The sequence below is a fragment of the Grus americana genome, chromosome 5, assembly GCF_028858705.1.
Source record: "Grus americana isolate bGruAme1 chromosome 5, bGruAme1.mat, whole genome shotgun sequence".
In the NCBI taxonomy this organism is placed as follows: domain Eukaryota; kingdom Metazoa; phylum Chordata; class Aves; order Gruiformes; family Gruidae; genus Grus; species Grus americana.
The window spans coordinates 27,585,575-27,610,267 of record NC_072856.1 but is presented as its reverse complement, the minus strand read 5'-3'; the positions used below and the strand labels follow the sequence as shown (position 1 = coordinate 27,610,267).

At 43.0% G+C, this 24,693-nt stretch overlaps 1 protein-coding gene across 21 annotated transcripts; it reads left to right on the top strand.

Moving 5' to 3' along the window:
- The first annotated feature begins 86 nt into the window (after nt 1-86).
- On the top strand, nt 87-23,748 carry ATG13 (autophagy related 13). 21 transcript variants are annotated; one of them, XM_054826247.1, is made up of 19 exons: nt 90-518; nt 5,969-6,050; nt 6,854-6,934; nt 7,573-7,692; nt 8,123-8,169; nt 8,723-8,863; nt 9,941-9,981; nt 10,519-10,615; nt 10,960-11,058; nt 11,798-11,888; nt 14,285-14,383; nt 15,496-15,606; nt 16,722-16,855; nt 18,006-18,090; nt 18,865-18,942; nt 19,245-19,361; nt 19,822-19,950; nt 20,146-20,263; nt 20,691-23,748. In XM_054826247.1, exons 2-18 carry the CDS (start codon nt 5,982-5,984, stop codon nt 20,236-20,238), a joined length of 1,632 nt encoding a protein of 543 aa, XP_054682222.1. In that variant the 5' UTR covers nt 90-518; nt 5,969-5,981; the 3' UTR covers nt 20,239-20,263; nt 20,691-23,748. The 21 variants fall into 21 exon arrangements, 20 of the variants coding, with proteins under 20 accessions (XP_054682233.1, XP_054682230.1, XP_054682234.1 ...); XR_008577247.1 differs by having other exon boundaries at nt 91-518; nt 18,006-18,123; nt 20,146-20,300; XM_054826246.1 differs by having other exon boundaries at nt 91-518; nt 15,523-15,606; nt 18,006-18,123.
- Nucleotides 23,749-24,693: the final 945 nt, after the last annotated feature.

Below are 24,693 nucleotides of genomic sequence, written 5' to 3'. Positions count from 1 at the left end.
CGTGGAAAGTGCTACCGCGGACACCCAGGCACCTCCTTCCTTCCTTCCCTCCCTCCCTCCCTCCGCCCGCCCCCCCGCCCGCAGCGGATGAAAACAAACAGCAGCGGTGGCGGTGATGGCGGCGGCGGCGGCGGCGCGGCGTAGGCCGCGGCTCTGAGGGCAGCGGCAGCTCGACCCCCTACCACCGGCCCCTCACCTCCACAGGCACTGATACCCGCGGCGAGCCGCAGCGGAGCCGGCCGGCTGCGAGACCCCCACCGGTCCGGGCGCCGGGGTCCGGAACCAAGGAGGAGGCGGAGGAGGGGCGCCGGCCGGAGCCCCAGGGCAGCCGCAGGGCCCTTGGGACTTGGAGGCGCAGCTAGCGGGCCCGGGGCTGCGGGGACCCCCCCGTGCCCGGGCGGGGCGCTGAGGAGACGCCGGAGCACGGCGGGGGGAGCGGGGCGGCGGGCCCCCCTCGGGCAGCCGGGCCTCCGCGCGGGATGAGCCGCCGCGCCGCCAGCACTGCCGCCCCCGCACAGGTACCGGGGCCGGGCCGGGGGCCGGGCCGGGGGCCGGGGAGGGCCGCGCAGGGGGTGGGAGCTCCGGGAGCCTGCGGGCGGCTCTTCGAGGGGAGGGGATCGGGACGTGGGTCTTTAGCCTTTAGCTGCGGCTTTGTGTCTTCTTTTTAGTTTCGCTTCGCTGCTCGCTAAAGTCAGGGTTTGCTGCAGCCGTGCCGATGCCCCTTGGCTTTGCTTTCCTAACGGGTGGTGACTGTCAGTGGAGACTGGGAAGGATGTGGCCCGCTGAAATCTCTCCAAGTGGTGTCTTTTCAACTCAAAATGCTTCAGAGCCCGTTAGAAACACGTAGAACTTCAGACCCCATGGTTCATTGCATAGTTTTCCTGTAACATGTGAGTTTGCTGTCAGGAAGGATCAGGGGTTTGCAAATCATCGCAGCTTGATTTCCTGTTAGAGCTGTGGCTGTCGGGCCACTGCCGGAGTCATTCCCATCCATTCGGTGGGAGCAGAGACACCTTCCCCGTCTGAAACGGTAGAAAAGGTGACACTTTGGACTAAGCCTACAAACTGCCTAACAAAGCTCAAAAGTCGCATGACTAGGCACACTGTAAAGGGGAAAAACACGCTAAATTACTGCCTTAGCTGAAAATTAGTTGGCTATGCAAATGAAGTCTAGAGCATCTCCAAATTACTGCAGGAGTGGCCTGACCTGGTGGAACCCTCCTTCTCGTGGCAAGAAATAAGTCATTCAGATGAGCCAGGCTGTATTTAAATGTCCAGAAGGATCATACAGGATCACCTTATTTTGTTTAAATGGTATTGTATAATCTCAACTTTTTTGAACTTATATTCATACAAAAATTGAGACCTGGTGATTATATTGGTGGTTGTAGTACAGGGTATGTAGAAGCAGATTCTGGTTTAGTCTGTATACTTCAGCCCAACAAACAAAATGAGAGGATGGACCTTTGAACTGACACCATTTTTAGATCTTAGGGAAGTACAGAATGTCACTGCTGGTCAACAGGAATTACTTAATTTTGTTTTTCAGCCAGTGGAGCTGGCAGTGCTGGCTTTAGTAGATACTTCCTAAGTCATTTATCGGTTATGAAGTAAGTCTATTTCCTGATCAGCAGGAAAAATTGCCTCTTTATCAGTCAAAACTTAACCATATAGTGAACTACAGAGCCTTTGATTTCATCAGAATATTTGTATTATGTGAAACAGTTTTTCTGCTAGAATCCATAAACTTTAAAGAATGAGAGTGGCATACCTTAAAAGTTAGAACTGTTCCCTCCCTCTCCCCAGGTTTCTGACTAACCTACTAAGAAGGCAAAATGGAGATTAATTTTAAGTAATTGTAGGATACTGGAATTTGACTTGTAGGCCCAGCCTTGAAACAGAGCACTGTCTTTATGGAGATCTTTTTATAGTTGCTTATTAATGTGCTCAAAATACCTGCTTGCAGTGAAGCTTCTTGGTCATTGAAGGGGATGTTCTAGGAAAGCTTTCTTGGCAGTCAAGTCTATTTATCAAAGGCACTCTATTAAAAGCTTGAAAAACTTCCATGTGCTTCTTGTTTACCTGCATGATTCAACAATGCTTTTCTGGAGCTTCACGCAGGACATGCTCAGAGATTGGATTTGGGTCCTGGATTACCAAAGAAGCTCTGGAAGAGTGGTAGGGACAAGGAGCCTGGTCTGCAGGGCACAGTCAGGTAACCAGGAACATAGAGCTGGGATGAGAGCTGTCCACAGCCCTCTCTGTACAGCGACAGCCCTTCTTTCTTCCCTCTGGTCATCTTAATTTCGCTCTGGGATAGGAACCACGAGTAGTTATTTTGCATTGGTAAATATCTGTTTGAAAGGAAAGCATGATGACTTTAAGTTGTAGCAGCCATGGCTCCGTGAAATCTCAGAGGAGGGAGGCGATGGAAGCAGTCTGTATGAACTTTCCCCAGCAGTAACAATAAAGCCTGGTATGTGTCAGGTGCTTCTGCTCCTTTCCCATTTATGTAAGTGCGTGTCAAATAGACACACACGCTAAATTTCCACATATGAAACACATGTAAGTATGCGCAGGCGTCACTGTGCACCTGTTGTGTTACAGGTTACAGGTGGCTGCAGGCTGTCAGACTGGAGCATGGCATGCTGGTAGCTGTAGTTTCATGAACGGGAGGGCTCTTGCAGTTGGTTGCATCATGCAGATAGGGTGCCATCAGCTTACACTGATGTGTACTCCTTAGAGAAGAGAGTATAAATACCAGTAGAGTGTATGAAGCACGATGCTTAGACATTAAACTGTTGGATAAGCCTAGTGTTCTTCTCTGCCCCGTAACCTTGTGAGAGAGAATAAAGCTTTTGACTAAAAGAGCCATGTGTGGCAGTTCTTTGAACATGTCTCTGACATTTCTGTTTAGAGGAAAGTGGAGACAAAGGCATATAAAAAAAGGCAATAGTATGAAAATGGATGTTGCAGGAAGAGGGAGACAAAGCAAAAAGCCATGTGGCGAAGATGCTTGTTTTTACCTGTGAACAGCCTACGTGTAAGACTAAAGCAGTGAGGTATCAGTTTACGTAAGGGATTACTTGGTTGAGGGGGAATCAGTCATCTGTGGGTTTCTAACCTAGACCAAAGTTTATTTCCTTCTAGTTGTTATTCAGTGTAAAATTAGACAGCGTCCTCCTTGCGTTAAGCATATGCCCAGATACTGGCACTTAACAAGGAGCCGTGCTGGCGTTGCAACCTAGAGGACCTGCAAAGTTGAATGAACTTGGTGGAACTAAGTTTAAAGAATTTCCTTCCTGTTCGGGTCAGCTGGTATCAGCTAACCTGAGGGTACCGAGGCATTTTTGTAAATAAAATGTTTGCTGTAATTCTAGGCCCGTCTTGACTCTTATCCAGAATGATTCTAAAGGTAAATACTGTTCAAAGCCTTAGCAGACCTCAGGTAATCACCATAGGCCCTCCTGCAAAAATGAGATGGTGGTTGTCAGATGACAGCCCTTAGACATGTCAGGAGCTGAGTTCCAAGGTTCCAGTTTTCCCCTGAAATTACAGATTCCTGAGAGGAAACCTTCCCCAATACTTTCTGCTCTGCTTTAGGCTTTGGTGAGTCAACTATTGCTGGCATTTGGAGCTTGAGAGGTAAGAGTATGAATCTCCAAACGTTTCATGAATGTTACAGATAGTTTGAGGTCTTGCAGAAAGAATCCCAATTCTGCTGCAGCAGGGCAGAACTGTGAAGCTCTCATTCTTTGAACCCTGAATCTAAGACATGGCTCTGGTGGCTGTTTCTCTCCTCTCTAGAGATACTTGGCTATATAGTCATTAGAACCAGTTCCTATACTGCACAGAGAACCTTGCTCATGATCTGTTTTGTTTCTTTTCCTAACAGACCAGTGAGCCTAATGCCTTCCATTAATTCCCAAATTTCTTGAAACAGTAGACACCAGAATTATTTTCCAACCCCATAAGGCAAATGTAGGTGTGTTATTTGACAGCTCTCCTACAACATAAGGATATATATACTTCCTTGCACCGTTCTCCAAGGTTCGCATAGAAATGCCCTCTCACTTCTTTTGTTAAAAGCTAATTTGATTTCTCTTGATATTTAAATGTCAGCATTCTCTTCGCTGAGGAAAAGATTTATTTTTTTAATGCAGTATTTTATTGCCCACATCAGCCAGGTTTTGTTGTAGATCTCACCCTTACAGTGCTTTACTTAGTTAAGTTAAAAGATTAACAACAGGTCATTCTCACCTTTTTTTTTTTTTTTTTTTTTTTTTTGTAGTGGGAAGTGTCTATACTAAAAGCTTATTTTTGTTAAGTTAGAGTGCTGCATGGATTGAACATCTAGCGGTTTAAGTGCTGACTTCCTTTTGCATCCTCCCCCACAGTAGAAAAGATCTGTAATCTCTGTCTAGTGGAGGTAAAGGCAGTGAAAGAAAGTATAATACTTTTGATGAGGAGGTTATAATATCCAAAGGATAATTTGATAATGTATCTGATGCTGAATTGCTTGTGTTGTTAGTTCTCAAATTAAATTATAATTTGTAATGAGAACAGTACAACGCTAGGAGATGCAGTATGAATACAGCCTGGAAACTTTGAACCATATTATATGTCCAGCTTTCTTTTTATTGAGTCATTCAGAAAGCAGCACTCTTCTCTATAAAATGCTCTATAAATTGCAGTACTCTTATCTAGCAGCCATTCTTGGAGGATGATGTTCCTAAAGCATTACTTAAAATACATATTTACTGCTATTAAGTGAAATATTTTAAACAGAAGTTCTGGATGTATGTTGTCATTGAAGATTATATGATATTTTCTGTGTGAACAGGGCTATTAGCCCCTTTGTCCTGCTAAGCTTTAATTTGTATAAATAGTGTACCTTGCTGCAAGTTCAGTCTTTGCTTAAAGATTGAACACTGAGTAGAGTAACCTTGTGCATGGCAGCTGCTCGTGCTCACTGACCTTAGACTGCCAACGTTTCTGTGATGAGCAGCACGTTCCGTAAATATGTGATGTTTGACAAGCTGCTTCGGGGTGATTAGCTGTCTCAAAACAAAAACAGCAGCAGGAATTGAGTGAATTAATACTTTGAAGGCTTGTGAGCAAAAAGTACAATTAATGCTGCTAATTAAGGCATTCCTCCCCATGGTCTCTATATGATTATTAACTTACATGTGAAGAAACTGAGACAGAAAAATTGTGATTTGTCCCAGGCCATGTGACATGATGGTGGCAGAAATCTGATTAGTGCCTTGGCCTGCCTCCCTTCAGGCACTCTGCGAGTTCATTGTATCGCTAGAAACAATCGTATTTTGAAAAACAAGGCAGTGTGAATGTGGGAGCTAAGTATTTATTGTCAGAGCTTTCAAGAGAAGCGAACAGAGAATTTTGGTCTATCCCTTGGCAAAAATGTATATTTTCAGTTGGTTGTAGGTGATTTGTAGCTGTACAGGTTTACTTCAAGTACTACTTGTTGGAAGTAAAGAAGCGGTGTAGCCCATTCCAGCAATGGTTTATTATATAGATTTCAATATCTGCTGAAATACTGCTGGAATGCTCTTTATGGAATTTCAGGCTCAAGAAAACAATTTGGCTTGGTTTTGACCAGTGCTGATAACTGAAGATACATTATTTTTGAAGCAGAGACTGCCATGTATGGATAGCTTGGTACAGAATCCAGTCAGTGTGGTGTTGGGGTGTTTTGGGTTTTGTTTTGTTTTTTTTTTAATTAAGCTAGCAAAATATCTTTTGTACTGACCAGATAAAACATTCATGCGCCTTTATACCTCACACCCACCCCCCAAAGTTCGGAGCATGTTACAATCTTGACAGGCAGAGGCCTTTGGTGCTTATCATTAGAGGTAGCCTCTAATGGCAAAATAATTTTGAAATCTTGAAATAGAAACAGAAACCTAAAGGAAGAATTCATTCCCATGCCTGTGCTATATTTCAGATTGCCATATGCAATGGACACTGATCTCAGTTCCCAGGACAGGAAGGACCTGGACAAGTTCATCAAATTTTTTGCTTTAAAGGTAACTTTTTCTCCTGTGGGCAAATGCCATACTTGCTGTGTAACAGGGTTGGAGTTTGGGTTGCTTTGGGTTTTTTTGGTTTTGCTCAAGACCAAAGCAAGAAAAGCTGATGGCAAATTTAGGAGATTCCTGAGAATAACTAGAGAAACCTCTTTTTCCCTTTTTTCTACCTTCAAATCCTCTTCCCCCAGAAGTGTCCTGCTGTAGAATCGGTTATAGGCACTTCACACCTCTGTTAGCTTTGGGCTCCTATCAACACATCTAACCATCCAGGTATTAGGCAGTATCTTCTGTTGGACTCTTTCTTTTCAGCCTATCTAAATTTTTATATTGTGTCCAAAAGCAAATAATACCATAATGTTCTTTTGAATTACATTGATATGTAATTATAAAATTTGGCCTTGCTTGTTATGTAGATGCAAGTAGATACTTTGACAATGACTATGTTATAATTGTACAGATTCACTTGACTTTTGTTTATGTGTCCAGTTTCAGGATAGAGTTGTAAATTTTGTTTCAGTATTGCTGAAAACTGTGCAACTCCTGATCACAAAATTGACTCGGTCACTTCATGTTATTACCAAGAAAGGTCAGCTTAAAATGATTTTCTGTCTGAAATATGTTTACCTGCTATATGTAATAACTGAAGTTGATTACATCTGAAGATTAGCATAGCAAACTCTACTTCTCTACATCCTGGTCAGTGCTTTCATTTTTTTGACTTGGGATTTCTCTAGCTCAGGTTCTGAACTGAGGGCTCTGCTGAGCTCAAAACATGTGTGTATCTTTCCTTTCTATTCCAGACGGTACAAGTAATTGTCCAGGCCCGACTTGGAGAGAAAATCTGTACCCGATCATCATCCTCCCCAACAGGCTCTGACTGGGTAAAGTCATGTTTTTTAAAGCAGCTCCATAACTGTTGGGGGTTTTGTGTGTGTGTGTGTTGAGAACACAATGTAGTTGTTATACTCTTGTGCAGACTGTAATAACTATTCATAGAATAACTACTATATCCAATTATGCTCATTGGTGGTGAGGGGTATTTTTGTTGTTGTTGACATGCAACATGTCACTCTGGGCTCTTAAGGGCTGATTAGAGGAGAGGTAAACGATACCTCTCAGCAACTCCTGCCAGCTAAGGTGCATTTCCAACATCTGCTGGGGGTGGGGTGATGAGTTCTTTTATGTCTGAAGTTTGTAACTCTGCAATTCAGGACTTCGTACGTAATGAGCTTTATTAAAATTGAAGAGACTCAGGATACTCTTTGAGTGAAGATAGGACTGAAGTGAGGAAAAAGGAACATGATTTTTATGGCAGGATCAAGAAAAACATTTGAATTAGCCAAAGAAATGTCTGCAAATATGTAAAGCCTGGGCCTGTCTGGGAATTTTCTGTTTCATAAATATTTCAGTGGACACTGACCTGGTATGTTATATATGGGTCTATGAGTCTGTCTCCAGTGTACCAATAAGCAGTTTTTCAAAGAAATAAAAAAATGGAATAATCTTTTTCATTCTGCAGTTCAATTTGGCAATCAAAGATATACCAGAGGTTACTCATGAAGCAAAGAAAGCCCTGGCAGGACAACTACCTGCTGTTGGACGGTCTATGTGCGTGGAGATTTCTCTCAAAACCTCAGAGGTGAGAACTGAGTCAAAATAGATGCCATATTTTTTTACTTGAATCTTAAGTCTCCTGCCCTTTCGTCCAAGACAATGTGAAAATATCTTCATTTATGAAGTTAGGTAGTATGCTGATGAAAAGAAATGTATTGTTTAAGAGCAGCAACTCACTGCAAATATCTGAGGCCAAACACACAAATGATAGAGCAGCAAAATTTAGTTTTTTAGACCATAAAGAGCTTACCCATTTTGAGGAAGGTCTTCCCTCAGTTGATCTAACTGCGCAGTGGGACTTCCAGGGCACCTTTTTCTATTGTTGCATTACAAGAAAGAGAGAGCCAGGAGAAACATCTTCATTGAGAGCTGTGGCTGTTGCTGATCATTAATGAGATGTGAAAAGGTTTGTGTTCTGAAATGAGGCTTTGTTTGCTATCCTTTCTCCGATCCAGGGGGACTCCATGGAGCTGGAAATTTGGTGTCTAGAAATGAATGAAAAGTAAGTGCATTCTTCACACTTTCTTTGTGTGCATGTGTTTGTTTTAGCTGATGAAATGGGGAAGTGTGCTCAATCCATGGTGATGAATGAGCACATATTGGCTGCGTGGCCTGGAACACTTCAGAGGGAAGTCCCCTCTTTGTCTAGCGCAGCAGTCAAACTGTTTAATATTGGTGTCAAGAAAATAGACTAGTAATTTTATTCCTTCTTCATTCTTCCATTACAACTAGTATGCTTCCTCAGATACAAGAATTTATATACTCTATAATGACAAATGGTTTTAATACTGAAAAGATGTTCCTTTCTAGTAGAAGGCTGCATGGCATTTTTCAGCAATTACTTCTACAACAGGTGACTAGATTGAAGTAGGACTCTTAGCTGGTTGGTCAGTAACAGGTAGCCACACCGGGGCATTGTTTTATCATTTTGGCAATAAAACTGACATTAAACAATTATCCAGACTAATTTTGATTTTAAAAAAATTGAAACAAACAAAACCAAAACAACTTAGTTGGGAACAAAAGACTAATTTTTTTCCCTTTGTGTTCTACAGGTGTGACAAAGAAATCAAAGTTTCATACACCGTATACAACAGGCTGTCTCTATTGCTGAAGTCTTTGCTTGCTATAACCAGGGTAACTCCAGCCTACAGACTCTCAAGGAAACAAGGCCATGAATATGTAATATTGTACAGGTAAAGCAGAATATGAAATTCCCCATTTGAAATACAAACAGCAGAGACTCTAGACTTGCACAGTGCAGCTGCAAATATGGTAAAAAGGGATGAGCAATCATAAATTCAAATTCTTTGGATTTAACTACTACCGATCAGTGACAAAAGAGAACTTTGGGCTATATATCACCATCTGAGCCATTGAAAGAAAAACTAAGCACAGGCTGTGAAGTATTGTTCTACCACGTTGAGAAGAGTACAAAAATTCTACATGCAAGCAAGCACTGGTTAAATTCCTTATTAGCATCCAGTTGTTCATTGTCTGGCCCATATTTGATAAATGCCTGTCTACGTTGCACATAACTGCAGTGCATACTTTTGCAGTATAGATTCAGACTCTCTCTGCTTGTCCATTTTAAAGAAGCATCCTCAGCTCCGCCTCCTGTAGTTCTTGCAGTTTACTCATCCAAATACTGAGTTCAACTCTGTTTAGCCTGTGAGATCTGAGTAGCTTGTGGTTCATGGTTATCACCTTCCGGTCTTTGTTTTTGGCTTTGAGAAAATTCTTTGACATGTTTGCATAGCTAATTCAGATGATTCTAAATCTCAGGTTTGTTATCATTTGCACAGCTGAGAACTTAAAGAGAAATCCCAGCTATTCCTTTATTTTTGCCTCCAGTGTTGGTTTGGCATGTACTTAAGAGCAGGTCTCTTTACAGCACAATTAATCTTTTATGTTGTGTGATGAGTATCAGCTTTTAGACTCAGACCTGTCCATGAAGTTTCTATCACTTTACATTTCTGCTCTGAACTGTAGACTTGCCACAGAGGCTTAAAAAACTTATAGAGAAATTTTTTATTAGACTACCATTTTCTCTTCCTTTTTCTTTTTACACGACATGTCTTCCTCAGAAGTAGCTGGAAGGTTTTTTGAGATGGGCATTCTAGCCACTTCTTTTTGTAGTTTGTTTTATTTTTTTTCTAAAGAGGAAAAGTAGTTCCAGCCTTTCAATTCATAAAATTAAATAAGGAATAAGGATATGTATAGCATTATGGCCCAAACAGACCTAATACCATTTCTTTTTCCTTTTCCTGCAGGATATATTTTGGTGAAGTGCAACTGAGTGGCTTGGGAGAAGGTATGATTGGGCAACACACACAAACTAGAGCAGAACTGTTTTCCATACTGGCTAGCCATTTATTACTATTCCTGAGTGCCATTAGGAAAATTAAGTCTGAGGTTTACCATATGGTTTTTATCTGGCTCTACCAGTGAAGGGTCCTGTCATAAGGTGACAGGTATAATGGTGGTACTTTGACAAAATCTGGGGTCATTGCCATTTTGACTCTAGTGATCTGGAACTGAAATAAGAATATGGAAGTATGTTGATAAGGGGCAGGATTGGCAAAGATCATGATCTACTCAGGAACAAGAGGCACTTCAGAGCAATATTTTAGACCAAGATAAGGAAGCAACATCAGAAGTCTTGTAGGTGAAGCCTACCAGCAAGGCAACCTCGTGCTGCTGTTTTGTCATGGGTTCTGTATGTGCCTTTGGAGTTCAGATTGCAAGGGATAATGGAAACACTATAGAAATAAGATAATGTAACCTCAGAATAGAAAAGTATGGAACATAAATTATCAGTGGAACTAATAATCATTCCTTAACCTTACAGGTTTCCAGACAGTCCGTGTTGGGACAGTGGGTACCCCAGTGGGCACCATCACTTTGTCTTGTGCTTACAGAATCAACCTTGCTTTTATGTCAACCAGGTGAGAAAATATGATTGTACCAGAACTGTTTTACAATAACGTATTATTAAACCCCTCATATTATGAGCTCCTAAATCTTTCCCTTTTGCTTATCCTTTCCTGCTGAGATTCTCTTTCATGGAGAATACTCTCTTTCATGCTTAAGTCTTGCAGCAAGTGGAGTATTTGAGTAGCCCTGAGCCAGACTCTAGAACTCCAAATTGTTGATGCATACTTGGAGTTGCAGGGCTGAATTGTAAAGATGCTCCAGTCCTGTTAACAGAACGGTTTTCTGTGAGGGCACCATGAATTGGGATGAGAGTAGAGAGAAAAAGCCAATAACACCGTTGCTTGTTGCTTTGCAGGCAGTTTGAGAGGACCCCTCCTATCATGGGGATTATCATTGATCACTTTGTGGACCGTCCCTATCCCAGCTCTTCACCCATGCATCCCTGCAATTACAGGTGAGGAAATACTGAGTTCAAGTCCTGGGCCATGGTGAAGGCATCAATTATGCCCAAATACAGAGCCTTTTCCATTATTTCCTGACTGCATGGGAAGGGAGACTGAAGGGTTAGTGTCAATCATCTTGATATGGTTGAGCATACGAGGAAGGGTGACATTTTTCTCCTCACATCTAAAAGTCTGAGTGTAGCAAGCCCCAGTATTTTCCCAAATTCCTTACAGCAGCACCTGGACACAAAGGATGTCTAACCTTGGCTGCCTTTGGGAATTTGAAAGTGTAATAGGTAATCCTGCTGTAGAACTACATGTCCAGAGGCATGCATCTCCAGATATTTCCACTGGGGAAAGATCAGAGTTCAGTTTATCTTTGTAGATGAGGTTTGTCTTCTCTAAAATGCACGTGAGGGCAGTCAGACTGGGACCAGTGGTATTATTTGACAATGGTTCTGTAAACAGCAAGGCCAGTAGCATTAGCTGGTATAATAAAACCTTTAGTTAAAAAAACAGAGGGAAGTGTTTCTATTTGGGGGTAGAAGAGGAGCACTTGAGGAAAATTAAAGTTTTCTTAGCTTATTTTCCTCAGTTCTGCCAAGTAAACGAGAGCCCTTCATAATTCTCCTTTCAACTCCACTCAAATACTCTCAACCTCCCTGCAGTGTTTGTCCCAGTGTGTTTTACTGTTTGTTTGTTTGAAGGAATATTTCCAGTTAGAAAGCTTTTCTTTTCTTGCTGCTTTAGAGCTGGTGAGGACAATGGTGCAGTATACCCCTCAGTAGAAGATTCCCAAGAAGTGTGTACCACGTCTTTTTCCACCTCTCCTCCATCTCAGGTAAGAGAAACCAGGCTCTTTTTACTCATAGATAGAACAACCACTGTTAGGATAGTGTGCATACTCCTACATCAACTACTGTGCAAACAGGCAACCTCCTGCTGCTAATTAAAATTTAATGTGTGGGTTATTTATATAGCTACACTCTGAGTAAAACCTAGTTAGATACTAATTTCAACAAAATGCTAAGGGACTAGAAAGACTGAGTTACTGAGAAAGATTAAGAGAACCTACTCCTGTAGCTGGGCTGAGATGTGCTTGAAGAGGATAGCAGAGTACTTATAGATTCACATACCGATACTGCAAGAAGAGGGATTCAAGAGATTGATGCCAGGCAGCGTCAGTAGAGGTAACAGACTGACATTGAGAAAGAAACACCAAAATATCAGGAAAATGCTTATAGCACAGTCATATTTTCTGCATTGCAGAATGGAAAAGCAGGAAAAAGACAAAAGCTTTATTTGTTGAACCATCTAAAACTAGTTGGGGCAGCAGGAATAAGTATCAGCAAAGAAACTGGGTCATAGTATTGAACTAGGGACTTAATACTCTGTACTTCCACCTACGCATGCAAATTTCATTTAAGTTCCAATTTTAAAATAAATACACGTTTCCTTCTGAATAGCAAAAACCAGAAACTCCAATTCCTTCTCCTTTAACTGTCCTTATATATGTAACTCCGTAATTCTATATTTTGAAGACTTGGCCAGATTTGCAGTTGTCCTATAGCTTTAAATATTCAGGAATGTCCTGCCTTGTTGTCCAGCCAAGCAGATGGCTCTACTGATCTTTAAAGACAATATAAAGACTCTAAATCTATTTTGCTGTCAATGTAAAATATAGAATGAAGTATAATTGGAATGATGTTCCAAAATGAAAGAATTTGCTTTGGGTCTTTCCGCTGCTTCAGAGGAATTAGTATGACTGGTTTAGCAGAACGTATTCTACTGTATAAACAAGCTAGAAATGAGCTTTTCTTAGGAAGCATTTTTGCACCAAGTGGATTTTGGGTGACAGGGCATCAGGCAACATTGACCTAACCAGCCAGCACTCACGGTAAGTCTGATGGAATAAAGCTTTTCTTATTCTGCGATACACAGCTCAGGAGATGAGTTTGTGGGCTAGCTGTGTCCTGCCTTTTCACAAAATGGGTTAAATGCAAAAGGTTTCATAAGGAAACTTCCGCTGGCTTGCTCATGCCAGTGTTACTTAACAGTAATAGTGTATCTAAATACATTGAAGTTGACATTTCCCCAGGGGACATGAGGCTTTGCTGTCACTGAAAGGAAAAGCTTTATGAAAACAGATGAACCTTGAGGATTCACATTAAGTATAAGCCTACATTCTTGCTCTTCCTGTGGCTCATAGTTGCCATATGCTGTGCACTTATTTGTAAAGCAACTGCCAGTCTTTGTTACCACAGTTAGAATTGTAAGGTTGTCTTGGCAGAGTGGTCTCTAAAGTAAATTAGAAGGGGAAAAAAAAAGTTAATTTCTTTCTCAAGCTTTCTATATATAACTTAATGTGTAAGAAAATACTGGGAATTGTGTGGTTCTGTAGGCAAATTGTCCAAATCTCTGCCTGCCTTCCCAGTAGAATCAAGGCCTAACCTGCATGATACAAGGCAATAGGTGTTACCTTCTCCCTGTGAGGTAGCATAGCATGTCTGTGTGGGTCACAGAGTAGCCCAAAATTCAGGAGAAAGTCTGGCCATGGGTAGTACCCAGAAATGAAATTGAAAACTGTTGGTAAGAAAATGACTGGGAGAAGGTATGGGATTGTCCTTTTTGCATTAATACCCTCTGTGAGGCAGTGTTTACTTCTGGAATGTTGCTTCTGTTGACAGTTTTCTCTTCACATCAGTGTGTTTAAATTGCACCTTAGTCTGGGTCCCCTTTATTCTGAGGGTGCAGCACAGACCTGCCAAGATACGATCCCTCAGGATGCTGGAACATTAGGAATATGTATGGATGGAGAGTATTGAAATACGTATAACTTATATTTTTTTCAGAATGTACACTCTTGGCTTTTTCTGGCATCCACTCAGCCTTCTCCTTGGTAATTGGCTGGTACCAATTGTAATTAGCTGTGGAACAGAGTCTCTGGCAGTTACTTTCTGTCAGTGTTCACTGGAGTCTAAAATATTACCTGTGTTGAGTTCACTGAGATTGGAAAACAGTCAATTCTTTACAAAATTAGTGTGCTTCTGGCAATACTGAGACTTCTGCTCTATGTGTAGGTGTGGCTGCTGCAGCCAAAACCTCTTCACTAGTATTCAGTTCATCCAACTCTTTATAGTTCTTCTCTGAAGTCCTTCTCTCTCTCCCTTCCTCTCTCCCCCTCTCTCACTCTTTCTCTTTTCCTTGTTTCCTCTGTGTGTCTGTGTCTGTGCACAGTATGTTTTTACTGTTACAAAGGCACATTTTCAGACCCCTCCTCCTGTGGTGACGGACACCTTGAAGGTCCCAGTGATGGGACTGGCCTTTTCACATCAAGTGAGTTGTCAATAGAATATGCTATACATGGCCACATACAGTTCTAGTGTGACAGAACAAATACAGGAAAGTACAAATTTGACAATGTGGAATGTTTGTTGTGCAGGGGAAAGGCTGGTGAACACAAAATGGGCCAGGCAGGTTATCGAGACTGGCTGCTTTAAATGCTTTTGCATATGAAGGTCTCCCAAAGACAGGACAAGCACCCCTAAATAAACAACTGTTGCAAGGATTGTTAGTGGAAGACACAAGTAGTAAGGCACAGTGCTGAGTGTTTTCTCTTAACAGCCAGTGTCCCTGCGACCCGCACAGTCATTAGCGCTCCTTTCAGCTTAACTAGCCTCCAGTGACTAAAAGCCTGGTCGTCATTCAGACCCCTGTAAGTGATGTCAGCATTGGCCTGCTGGAGTTTCACACACACAGAGCTCTGAAAGAAGTGTTCCTCTTGAGGTCAAGCAAGCCAAACCAGAAAAGTTTTAATCTGACCAGCTAGATTTCTACCTGGGTGTGCAAGGAACTTCTCCCAGGTCTCACTGCTTCCAGCTCTTCATTGCTAAAGCAATCCCACAAGGGTTAGCTTTCCCAGTTCTGTACCTAGCACATTTATGGGACTCTGTATTCTTTGGCTGAAACTATTTGAACAGGCCTTGAAGATCAGCTCTTTTAATGTGCAATGGGAATGGGTTCAAACAGTCGATAATGCAATTGCTTTGAGGAAAAAATATTCAATATTAACTCTTTAGTAAGTTGATGATGGTATTTGTGATTTTTCCAGTATGTGAAACAGGCCTGTTGAGCAGAGCTTCCCTGTGACTGGCTGTCAGTCATACCTTGCACAGCCTCCTCCTATGTGTGTAGGAAACCAGTCTTGTGTTCTCGTCAAGGCCCAGACTTAGTCCCCTGCAGTAAGAACCTTTAGAGTAATAACCTTCATTATTGATTCCAATGAAAATCTCGCATCCTTCTGCCAGCCTGAAATTCTGTGCCTCTGACTTTTCCTGTTCCTTCTTCAGTGACTGATGATTATTCAGACTGTGGGGCATTCCCCTTCCCCTTCCCCTTCCTCTCTCCTCTCCCTTTGCCCTTCTTGGTTTTTTTCTCTTCTTTCTTAGCTTTCCAGCTCTCGTCTTTCCTATCAGCCTGCTGCGCTGGGAGTTGGATCAGCTGACACGGGGTATCCTGTACTCTTTGCTGGTGGCTTGAACGCTGCACACCCTCACCAGGTACTTGTAGAGGGTAGAACAAGCGTGGCTGGTATTTGCAACCATTTGTGTCACTTGTACATCTGAGAGAGGCCTTGAAACTAGCGCATGCATTGGTATCCTGTCTGTCAGGAATGAAAATAATGTAAAGTATAGAGAAAGCACAACTTGCACAGGAGCTGGGAAATAGCTCCTCAGCATCCCTGACTTTACTGGGGTAGGGGTCCCGTGGAAAAACTATGCCAAGAGAGCAGGCACCAGACCTGTTTGCCTGCACCAGGGTGTCACTGATCCCAAACTCTGGCTGTTCTTACAGAGCTGCCGCCCCTGTAGCTGTCCAAGCACAGCACTGTAGCCTAGACCGAGGATACACTGACAGTCCATATTGGCATATTTGCATCCATTCATCAGACAAATAAAGTTGACAGAAGTCTTTTTCTGCCTGTGATGTTGCTGCTACACCAGAGTTCTCCTGACACAGTGATGGTAGAATACACTAGACTATTTCAGTTGGAATGGACCTACAATGATCATCTAGTCCAACTGCCTGACCACTTCAGGGCTGACCAAAAGTTAAAGCATGTTGTCCAAATGCCTCTTAAACACTGACAGGTTTGGGGCATTGACCACCTCTCTAGGAAGCCTGCTGCAGTGTCTGACCACCCTCTTGGTAAAGAAATGCTTCCTCATGTCCAGTCTGAGCCTCCCCTGGTGCAGCTTTTAGCCATTCCCACACAGCCTATCACAGGATCCCAGGAAGAAGAGATCAGCACCTCCCTCTCCACTTCCCTTCCTCAGGAAGCTGTAGAGAGCAATGAGGTCATAGCAAAAGGATATGATTTTTCCCCCCTCTCCTCTTCTTGAAGCAGAGGACCTATGGCCAGAGAGCTCTGCAGTGTAAAACAGGCCTGAAGTGGAGAGGAGTAGAGTAGGAAGGGAATTTAAAAAAAAAAAAAAAGTTTGTATTGTTGTGATCACCATCTACTTGACACCTGTCAGCCTCTCGGGGGCTAGAGCCCAGTCACATGCCAAAAACTCCACAACATAGTCCCAGTATGACGGAACCTGTTCTGTATTGCACTGTGGTGTTGGCCTGATTTTGAGATCTCTAACTTGACTGTTCCTCTCCATCTCAGTTGATTGGTCCAGGCAAAGAGGGGGGAGTTCCCCCAATTCCAAGCCAGCCAGCACATGGCACTCAAGCTGACCAAGAGAGGATGTGCACCCCGCTGGATGGAGTCCACTACTCAGCAGCTACTCCTTCTAGTAGGTAGGTTGGTTTTAGATGATCCACCACTTGTGCTAGCCCATTTATAATGCTGTCGAGATAAAACTTTTTGTTTTCCCCCTTTTTATCTATTGTTTGTAGCATAACTACTATCTTTCCATCCCACAAAACAACTAGCAGCTTGCTTTCTCCAATGATCTCACCCATCTACTTACACCTGCTACTCACTGTAACAACCCTGCAACTTCTGTCATGTCAACTTTATTATAAATTTTATTTTTTTTAATCTCTCTACTGTTTTTGCTGATTGTAAAACAACAAGATGAACTGAGTTCACCAGTGAGTCCTAAATTTCCAGGGACTTAATGTGTATTGTTACCAAAACCAGTTGTAGTTACCACAAATCTGGTCACTATTTTATTAAGAAACTTTAGGCACAAAGTTACTTAAAAGGAAACAATGCAACCTCAAATGGTCCTAAGTCACCTTCCTCTCAGCTAATTAAATCTTTATTTTGGTCACCATATTTATTTTTTGTGAAGTCTCTTGCGGTCACATAGTTCCAAGTCAGGTATCTTAAGCAGATATTTTGCTATGAGGAAACCAAAATTATAGTTGCACCAGCACTTTTCTGGGTATGCTAAGTAGTCCTCTTGCCAGAGGACTCAATCTTTTTTTTTTCTTTAAAGTTCTGAATACCCATAGTAGAAATAACTGATAGCCATTATGAATTAATCATAGTGGCAGTAGCGGTTGTGATGTATTAGACTGCTGCGTTTGTAACCTGAGTGACAGATATAATTCTGGTTCTTGCCCTCACCTCCTGACAGATTTGTGACTACTGTATTACTGAAAAAATAGTAGTGATAAGCAGGAATTGCTGTGAACGTGCACATTCTGAAGCTAAAAGTCCATCTCCAAAAAGAAAAGCCTATTTCAGTTGGCAGCAACTTTTCATCCAACTAAATAGTTTTTGTCCAGCTTAAAACAAAAATCTGATTCCACAAGTGTCCCACTCCCCTTTTGTACTCATGACTGAGGAAGAAGATATGGTACAAGGAAAGAGATTTCTGTTGTTCTTCTTCCAATACAAGGCGTAAACCCAAAAAAATGAAGGAGTCTTGCAAAGCATGTGATTTATCTATGTTGTTTGTGCCGTGAGTCACTAATTAAGTCTATTTTCCTCCTCCAGCGAGGACACAGAAACGGTATCAAACAGCAGCGAAGGGAAGTGTGGCTCCCCACGTGACCTTTTGGAGACCATCTTTATCCGGAAGGTGGGAGCTTTTGTCAACAAACCCATTAACCAGGTAACTCGCAGTAGATCTCAGGGCACCACAATACCCTGCTTCTCCCATCTGTTCCGACACAAAGGGGCAAAAAGCACCGCAATGCCAGGGCAACCCCAGAGACTGAGGGCGCATATTCCTGTCTGCTGCATTTCCCTCATCACAGGCTTGTTTTTCGTAAAATCCTTTTGGGGATGCGTCAGCCACTGAATTTGCCCTGCTTTGCCAACACCCTTTTTGGGTATGGAAGACTTGCTACTCCACTTGGGGTCTCACAATGATCTGCCACTACCACAGGCTCATAAACTGGGGATGCTGGTAGGCAGCTGAGGAAGGCTGCCTCCCTTCCCTGAAGGGACGTGCAGTAGACCAGTTCATCACAAGTAAGCAAGCATTTAAGCTCAGCTAGGGCAGCTTAGAGATCTGCCCAGTTCCTAGGGCTGCTCTTAAATTTTAAGCCCTCTTCTAGGCCTTTTGGATGGATGAAGGGGAATTGTTTGAATTTGTAGCAATTTGTTAATCCTTGCCTGTATTATACAAGACATATATAAGCAATCGCACTGCAGGGTATGTATCTGCATTAGGTCAGCTGAGTACAACCTCTCTATTTTATGCCTTTTAAATGAGATTGTCAGCCTCCTGCATAACTGCTGACAGGATCTTAGGCAATTTTTAGCAGGCCTGACAAAGACTTTCAATATCCTTTTCTGTGCTGGGTAAGCAGAGCATCTTAGTGAAATTCTGTTTGCTGAATCTCCTCAGGTGACCATGGCCAACTTAGACATTCCTTTTGCCATGTTTGCTCCCAAGAATGTTGAGCTGGAAGATAACGACCCCATGGTAAGCCTCTTCCAGAGGTATAATATGTGCCTTCTCAGCATCCCTTATGCAACATCCATGCTATTCCCTACCTTGAATACACTTTGGGTTTTGAGCAAAGAACTAGTTACTCCTATTTGTTTGGTTTCAAGAAATCTCCCGTGCTGAGTCTTGGGCTGTTTAGATACGCAAACAGTATGCATTTGCTGCCCCTGCTGTAGCCCATGTTTACTGTCCAACCTCCTAACTGCCCCCACACTGTCAAATACACAGACAGATGTGATCATAAGATCAGTACTCACCATCTTTGATTTCTTGGGCAGGTCAATCCTCCTGACTCCCCAGACACTGAATCTCCTCTACAAGGCAGCTTACACTCGGAGGGCTCCAGTGGCAGCAGCACAGGGAACACCCACGATGACTTTGTTATGATTGACTTTGTAAGTGCCCTCATCAGTGCTCTCACATAACAGCTGCATCTTAGTTGGGCTTCAGGTGCTGGTACAACAGCAAGTGATGTAAGAGCAGTTTTCAGTGGGGGTGGTAAAGACCCATGATTCACAGTTCCAAACTAGAGCTTGACAGTTCCAAAACTGCAAAGACACTGATACTCGGAACCAACAGCTACAAATTAAACACTCTTTCAGTTCCCAACTAACACCTGTGCTTGGTGTCCTCTCTAATGCCTAAAGGGGCCAGATCCCAAGGAAGCGTTCTCTTCCAAGTGCTCAGGCAAGCATAAGTCTTGGCTCCCCTTCAGTTATTTAATCTGCATTATTACAGCAACAGTTGTAATGCCAAGATGTTTACTGATAGCAGGTAATTACTTCACCTGAGGTTATGGCAGAAGGGAAGCCAAGGTCTTTGGAGGGGAATTAACAGCAGTATCTTTGATTCTAGAAACCAGCATTTTCAAAAGATGACATTCTTCCAATGGACCTGGGGACATTTTACCGTGAGTTTCAGAACCCCCCTCAACTCAGCAGCCTCTCCATTGACATTGGAGCGCAGTCCATGGCAGAGGATTTGGTATGGAACCCTAAAATTTCTGTTTGTGGAAATCATGTGTTCTTTATAATGCTCTCCCTATTACTAGTTTGAAAAAAGTTGTATCTCTTCAGAAGAGAGACCCTACCAAAAGGGTTCCCTCACTAATACGACGTTCCAAATGCAAGTTTGTTAGTGGCACACCTGAGCCTCTGAAACTGGTGTGTTTATCTTCAGGCTGAAGGCTGCTGCCGCATGCTTGCTATGGCTGTCATTCAAACCCCCAAGACTAACTGTACCTCTGACGTGTCAAACTTAGTGGCAAGCTAGGCCTGATCTTGCAGCCTGAGCAGAGGTAAAATCCTGGTCTGGCTGGTGAAAGTCATGTCTGGGTGAGTGCTACATTGAGCTCCCAGGCGTTGTAACATACTGTGGGGAAAAATGAATACTGAAGGCTGAAAGCTTCAAGCAGCTTGATGAAGGCAGCGACATGAGCAGGTTTTTGTGCTGCAGCTGGTGGCAGGAATTGCACAAGGCGAGGCCCCAGTGCACCTACTGTTCCTGCAGAACAAACACACACTGGGCAGAGTGCCCTTCTCAGGGTCACTTGCTGGATGCTGCTAGAGGACTCCTGGTTTTGTGCATGTGGGAGGGGGAGCCCGGGGCAGCGGAGAGGAGTTGCATGACTCAGAAAAAGAATTTTTGCCTTAAAGTGTGTGTTTAAAGCTTCCTTTTATCTGCTGTGAATGGGCCCTGATCTATACCCTTCTTTGCCCTTCCAGGACTCATTACCAGAGAAGCTGGCAGTCCACGAGAAAAACGTCAAAGAGTTTGACGCCTTTGTAGAAACCTTGCAGTGAAGCTGTTTTTCAGTTTTGCTGCAGCAGTTCTTCCTCATCAAGGCATCCTGGAGAATGACATCAACAAGTATCTCTATCGCCCCTGCTCTGCCTTTTGTCTCACTTTGACTAGTTCCTTCCATCAAGTGAGTTTTCTTTGATTGCTCTCTTCAACAGCAGATACAGTTCATCTGCTGATTTTCCTCAACTACACCACCGCATAGTTCTGGACCGCTTTTCCTGCTCACAGTCAGTTTTGAACTTAAGACTTCAGTAGGGACACGGGAAGTCAAACTCCAATGTATGAAACTTATTTTCTCTTCAGCCTCTGTTCTGTGTGGAGGGGCTTTGTGAAAAGTTGCCGTACGCTTCCTCCAGAGGTCCTATGGTCTAAGTTCCCTAGGTGTAGCTTCTTGCTAACAGACTTTTTCCTACAGTCTCTGATCCTGTTAGAGCATAGAAAGCTTCGGCTCGTTTCCAAGGTCTGTGAGTTCAGCAGATTCAACAGTTTTAAGTCCAGGACATCCATTCCGCAGAACGGGGCATTTCATCCTGACTTCAGCGTGCGTGCCTGGAGCCCAGGGAGTGACATCAGCTTTGGGACCTGTGTAATACAAGTTACCTTTGTTTTCCTGCTTCTAAGGAACTGGGTCTCTACACATGTGAGGCCTTCTGTTATGCCAGCGGATAAGCAGGAATAAATTCCACATTTCCTTCCCAAGTGTACCAATACTCAGCCATGCTGAGTTTACCAGTGTTGACTGTTGGCAAGCCTGCACGCAGCAGCTGTGATGATGCTGAATTCATAGTCTCTGCTTTTGAAATGTAACTGTAAATACTAGGAATCCTATTTCTTTAGGGTTATGTAACTAGGAGTCTTAGTCCAAGATTCTTTCCTCTAACTCTTGCAAACCTTCCTGCTTTATGGTTAATAGATGATCTTAAGAATCAAGAAATATTTATTGCTTTTAAAGAAACCTATATTTAAAAGATGTTCTGTTTTCACGTAGTAGTGCGGGTCATTCTGCCCTGGATCACTGCAGACAGCAAGTGTGCCATGGAATCCTGGCCAGTGAGACTGGTCTCTCTTTGCAGGAAAATATCCAAGATACTTATTTTCTAAGGTAGACTTGATTATTCTAATATAATGCTCTGATTTGGGGACTATGTGTCCATTACATCCAGTCAGGGCCCATTGATAGAATGAAATGCACACATCAGTGTAGTGGACTGGCAGGGACTTGGTTAAAAGCTGTATTCTGATAGGCATGGATGAATTTGCAGTGTTCTTCAGCCATTCAGGAGCAGCTTCTTTAAAGAAGCACATTTTTTGGGAGCTTATGGTACTTTTTAATCAGCTGGCTTTTGATTAGCTGAAATTTTATTTTTGTAATGATCTGGCTATCAACAGTGTGACTGGCTGGCAGTGCTCTGTGGTTGATTTGGCTGTTGCCTGTCTTTTGCCTGATGTAAGGATCGGAGAAGAAACTGACACTAATCAGAAACTTAGGTAAGTTAGGTCTTCTTGTGGTTCTCTCTCCTCCTCCCACGTGTAACTAGAGTGAGCAACTGCAAGACCCCTTACTGTCCTAAAACACTTTTTTTTTTTTCCTTCAGAAGTGGGGTTGTGTTGCCTCAGTAGTGAGGAACCATCTTAATTTCCTTAGAGTAGCTCAGTAACCAGCCTTCGAGTTAGCGCAATGTGGCAGCTTTTTAACTTAGCTGCATTCTTAATTTAAAGAGATTGCTAGCAGCTGACAGGGGAACCCCACCTCCTCTCTAGAACACTATTTCTGTGCCACTGTTAGAGCAAGGAACCAAGTTCAGAATAGAGCTTACTGTAAGGTCAGAGCAATGCAATGCTTTGAACATTACTAGCTTTTTTTGTTGGGTGATGTGTTCCGTGGGAGACCACGTTAGCTCTAAAACTGTAGGTGAGAGCTATGTTGAAGGAAAGCTACCCACCAGAACCTTTTTAGCTAACTCAACCAATTCAAGTTTTCAGCAACCTCACAAAGAAATTGCTTAGTCCTTGCAAATAAGATGCACAAACATTTAAGAAAGCTTCCAAGGTAAACAGCTCACAAGAGGGCTTAAGTTACATGGGCTTTAACAAATACTTGATCCCCGCAGGCAGAGCCACCTTGTTTTATGGGTGGAAAGGGTTGCAAAAGGGTACAGGAACACAAGGAATTGGTGGACCTCTGCTGAGGAAGTTGGTCTCTGCCACCTTGTAGGAAGTAGCTCTCAGACAGGTGGTTGCTGTCGCCTTTCTCTTAACGTACACGCTGTGCTTGGGGACGTGATAGGAGCTGGGCTGCAAAGCAGCAGAAGCGGGGTAAAGTGCTGGTTCACACTCTATTCATGGAAAAGAATAGACTAGGTTGAACTTTGTGTAGCCAGTGCTACCGCTGTCCTCTTCTAACAGCAACAAGCTGCGGAGTTGGCAGAAAGCAGGCCGTTCGTGGTAATCCTGTCCAGAAGGTCCCCTGGGCCCAATGCTTGTTCTCATTTGTTGATGCAGTTCCTAACATGGCTACAGCTCCCACATCTCAGAAGGCAGAACATCAGCATGGCACATTTTTTTTCCTACTTCAGAAGGCTGGAAATTCACCTATATAAGCTGCTAGTGTTGAGCTGGATGGCCATAGCAATAAAGAGATTCTCTAGGGCTGAGTTACGTGCCTCTCTTCTGGGCATTCCTCAGCTTCAACACATAGTTGCTACGTCTAGGCTCTGTGTTCTCTGACCACTGCACAAATGCTCCGCTTCAGGAAAGATCCAGCTGCTGCTGCTGTGGCCTGCCACAGATTGTGTTACGAAGGCTGTTTATTTTAGCAGCTGTTTGCTCAATTCTATATTAAGGACAGTATGTATGTAGCTGCTGATTTACAGATACTTTGGGTGAAGGGGAAGGCTCCTAAATTGTATTGTTTTGGAAATAGTCTCCAGTGTACTTCAAGTATTCAAAGAATTTCCAATAAAACTTTTACGTAAGCAATGCTCTGTTTTGTGCTTTTCTCTGTGTGTACTGACAGGTCTGGGACCAACCTCTCAGTCCTTCTCCTCCAGGACAGGGCATGGTCAGAGCTGCCTGTCAGCGAGTACAGGACGGAGCAGGTCACTGCCTCCAACAGAGGGGGTAAAATGCACCGGTGCATTACATTTGGAGTAGGCAGCAGGGTGCTGGTGAGAATGCCTTACTGGATGAAGGATAGCAAGGAAAAGACAGAATGGGTGCCTGGCTGGCCCCAAATGCAGGCATGAAGAACAGTCACGCAGTGTTTGGCCCTGGTGACCTCCCCAGTGAGTGGGAAACAGAATTAGCTGCTTGTCCCACCCCAGCTGAAATAGTGTCTCCAAAAGAAAGGGGTGGGAAAAGGAGGAAAGAAAAAAAAAAACCAACCACCCAGCAGAATTTGCATTGTACTTAGCTGCTACTACATGCTGAAAAGGAGCATGGGAATGTTTTGATCTGATAGAAGACTTAGAAGAGACTAATAAGATGTGGAAAGAATTAGTGTGGGTATCCCAGCAGCAAGAAATGCTGGTGAAAGAGCATGTCTGTCTAATAACCAAACTTAAGAGCTGCATTCTAGTACTGCTTAAAGTTAACCCTGTATAACCTACAATGCCATGCAAGGTGCTAACACCTTCCCTTTAAAGGAAAGACAAGATAGTAAAAATCTAGGTGTAAATAAAACAGCTGCTGATTTAAGCTGCAGTGTAAAGGGTGTCTGGTTATTATAAAGAAGAGAGTGGATGAAATGGCAGGAATGGGAAAAAAAAAAAAAAGAGAAAAATGACTGTGTACACCGAAAGCTTCTATGAAGGGAAATATTCCAGCTTGGGGAACAAGGATAAATATTAAAAGCAATCTTTTCTTAATCTTATCTTCAGGAGGTAACACAATAAACTGAGTAACCCATTGCAACCTTATAGATGC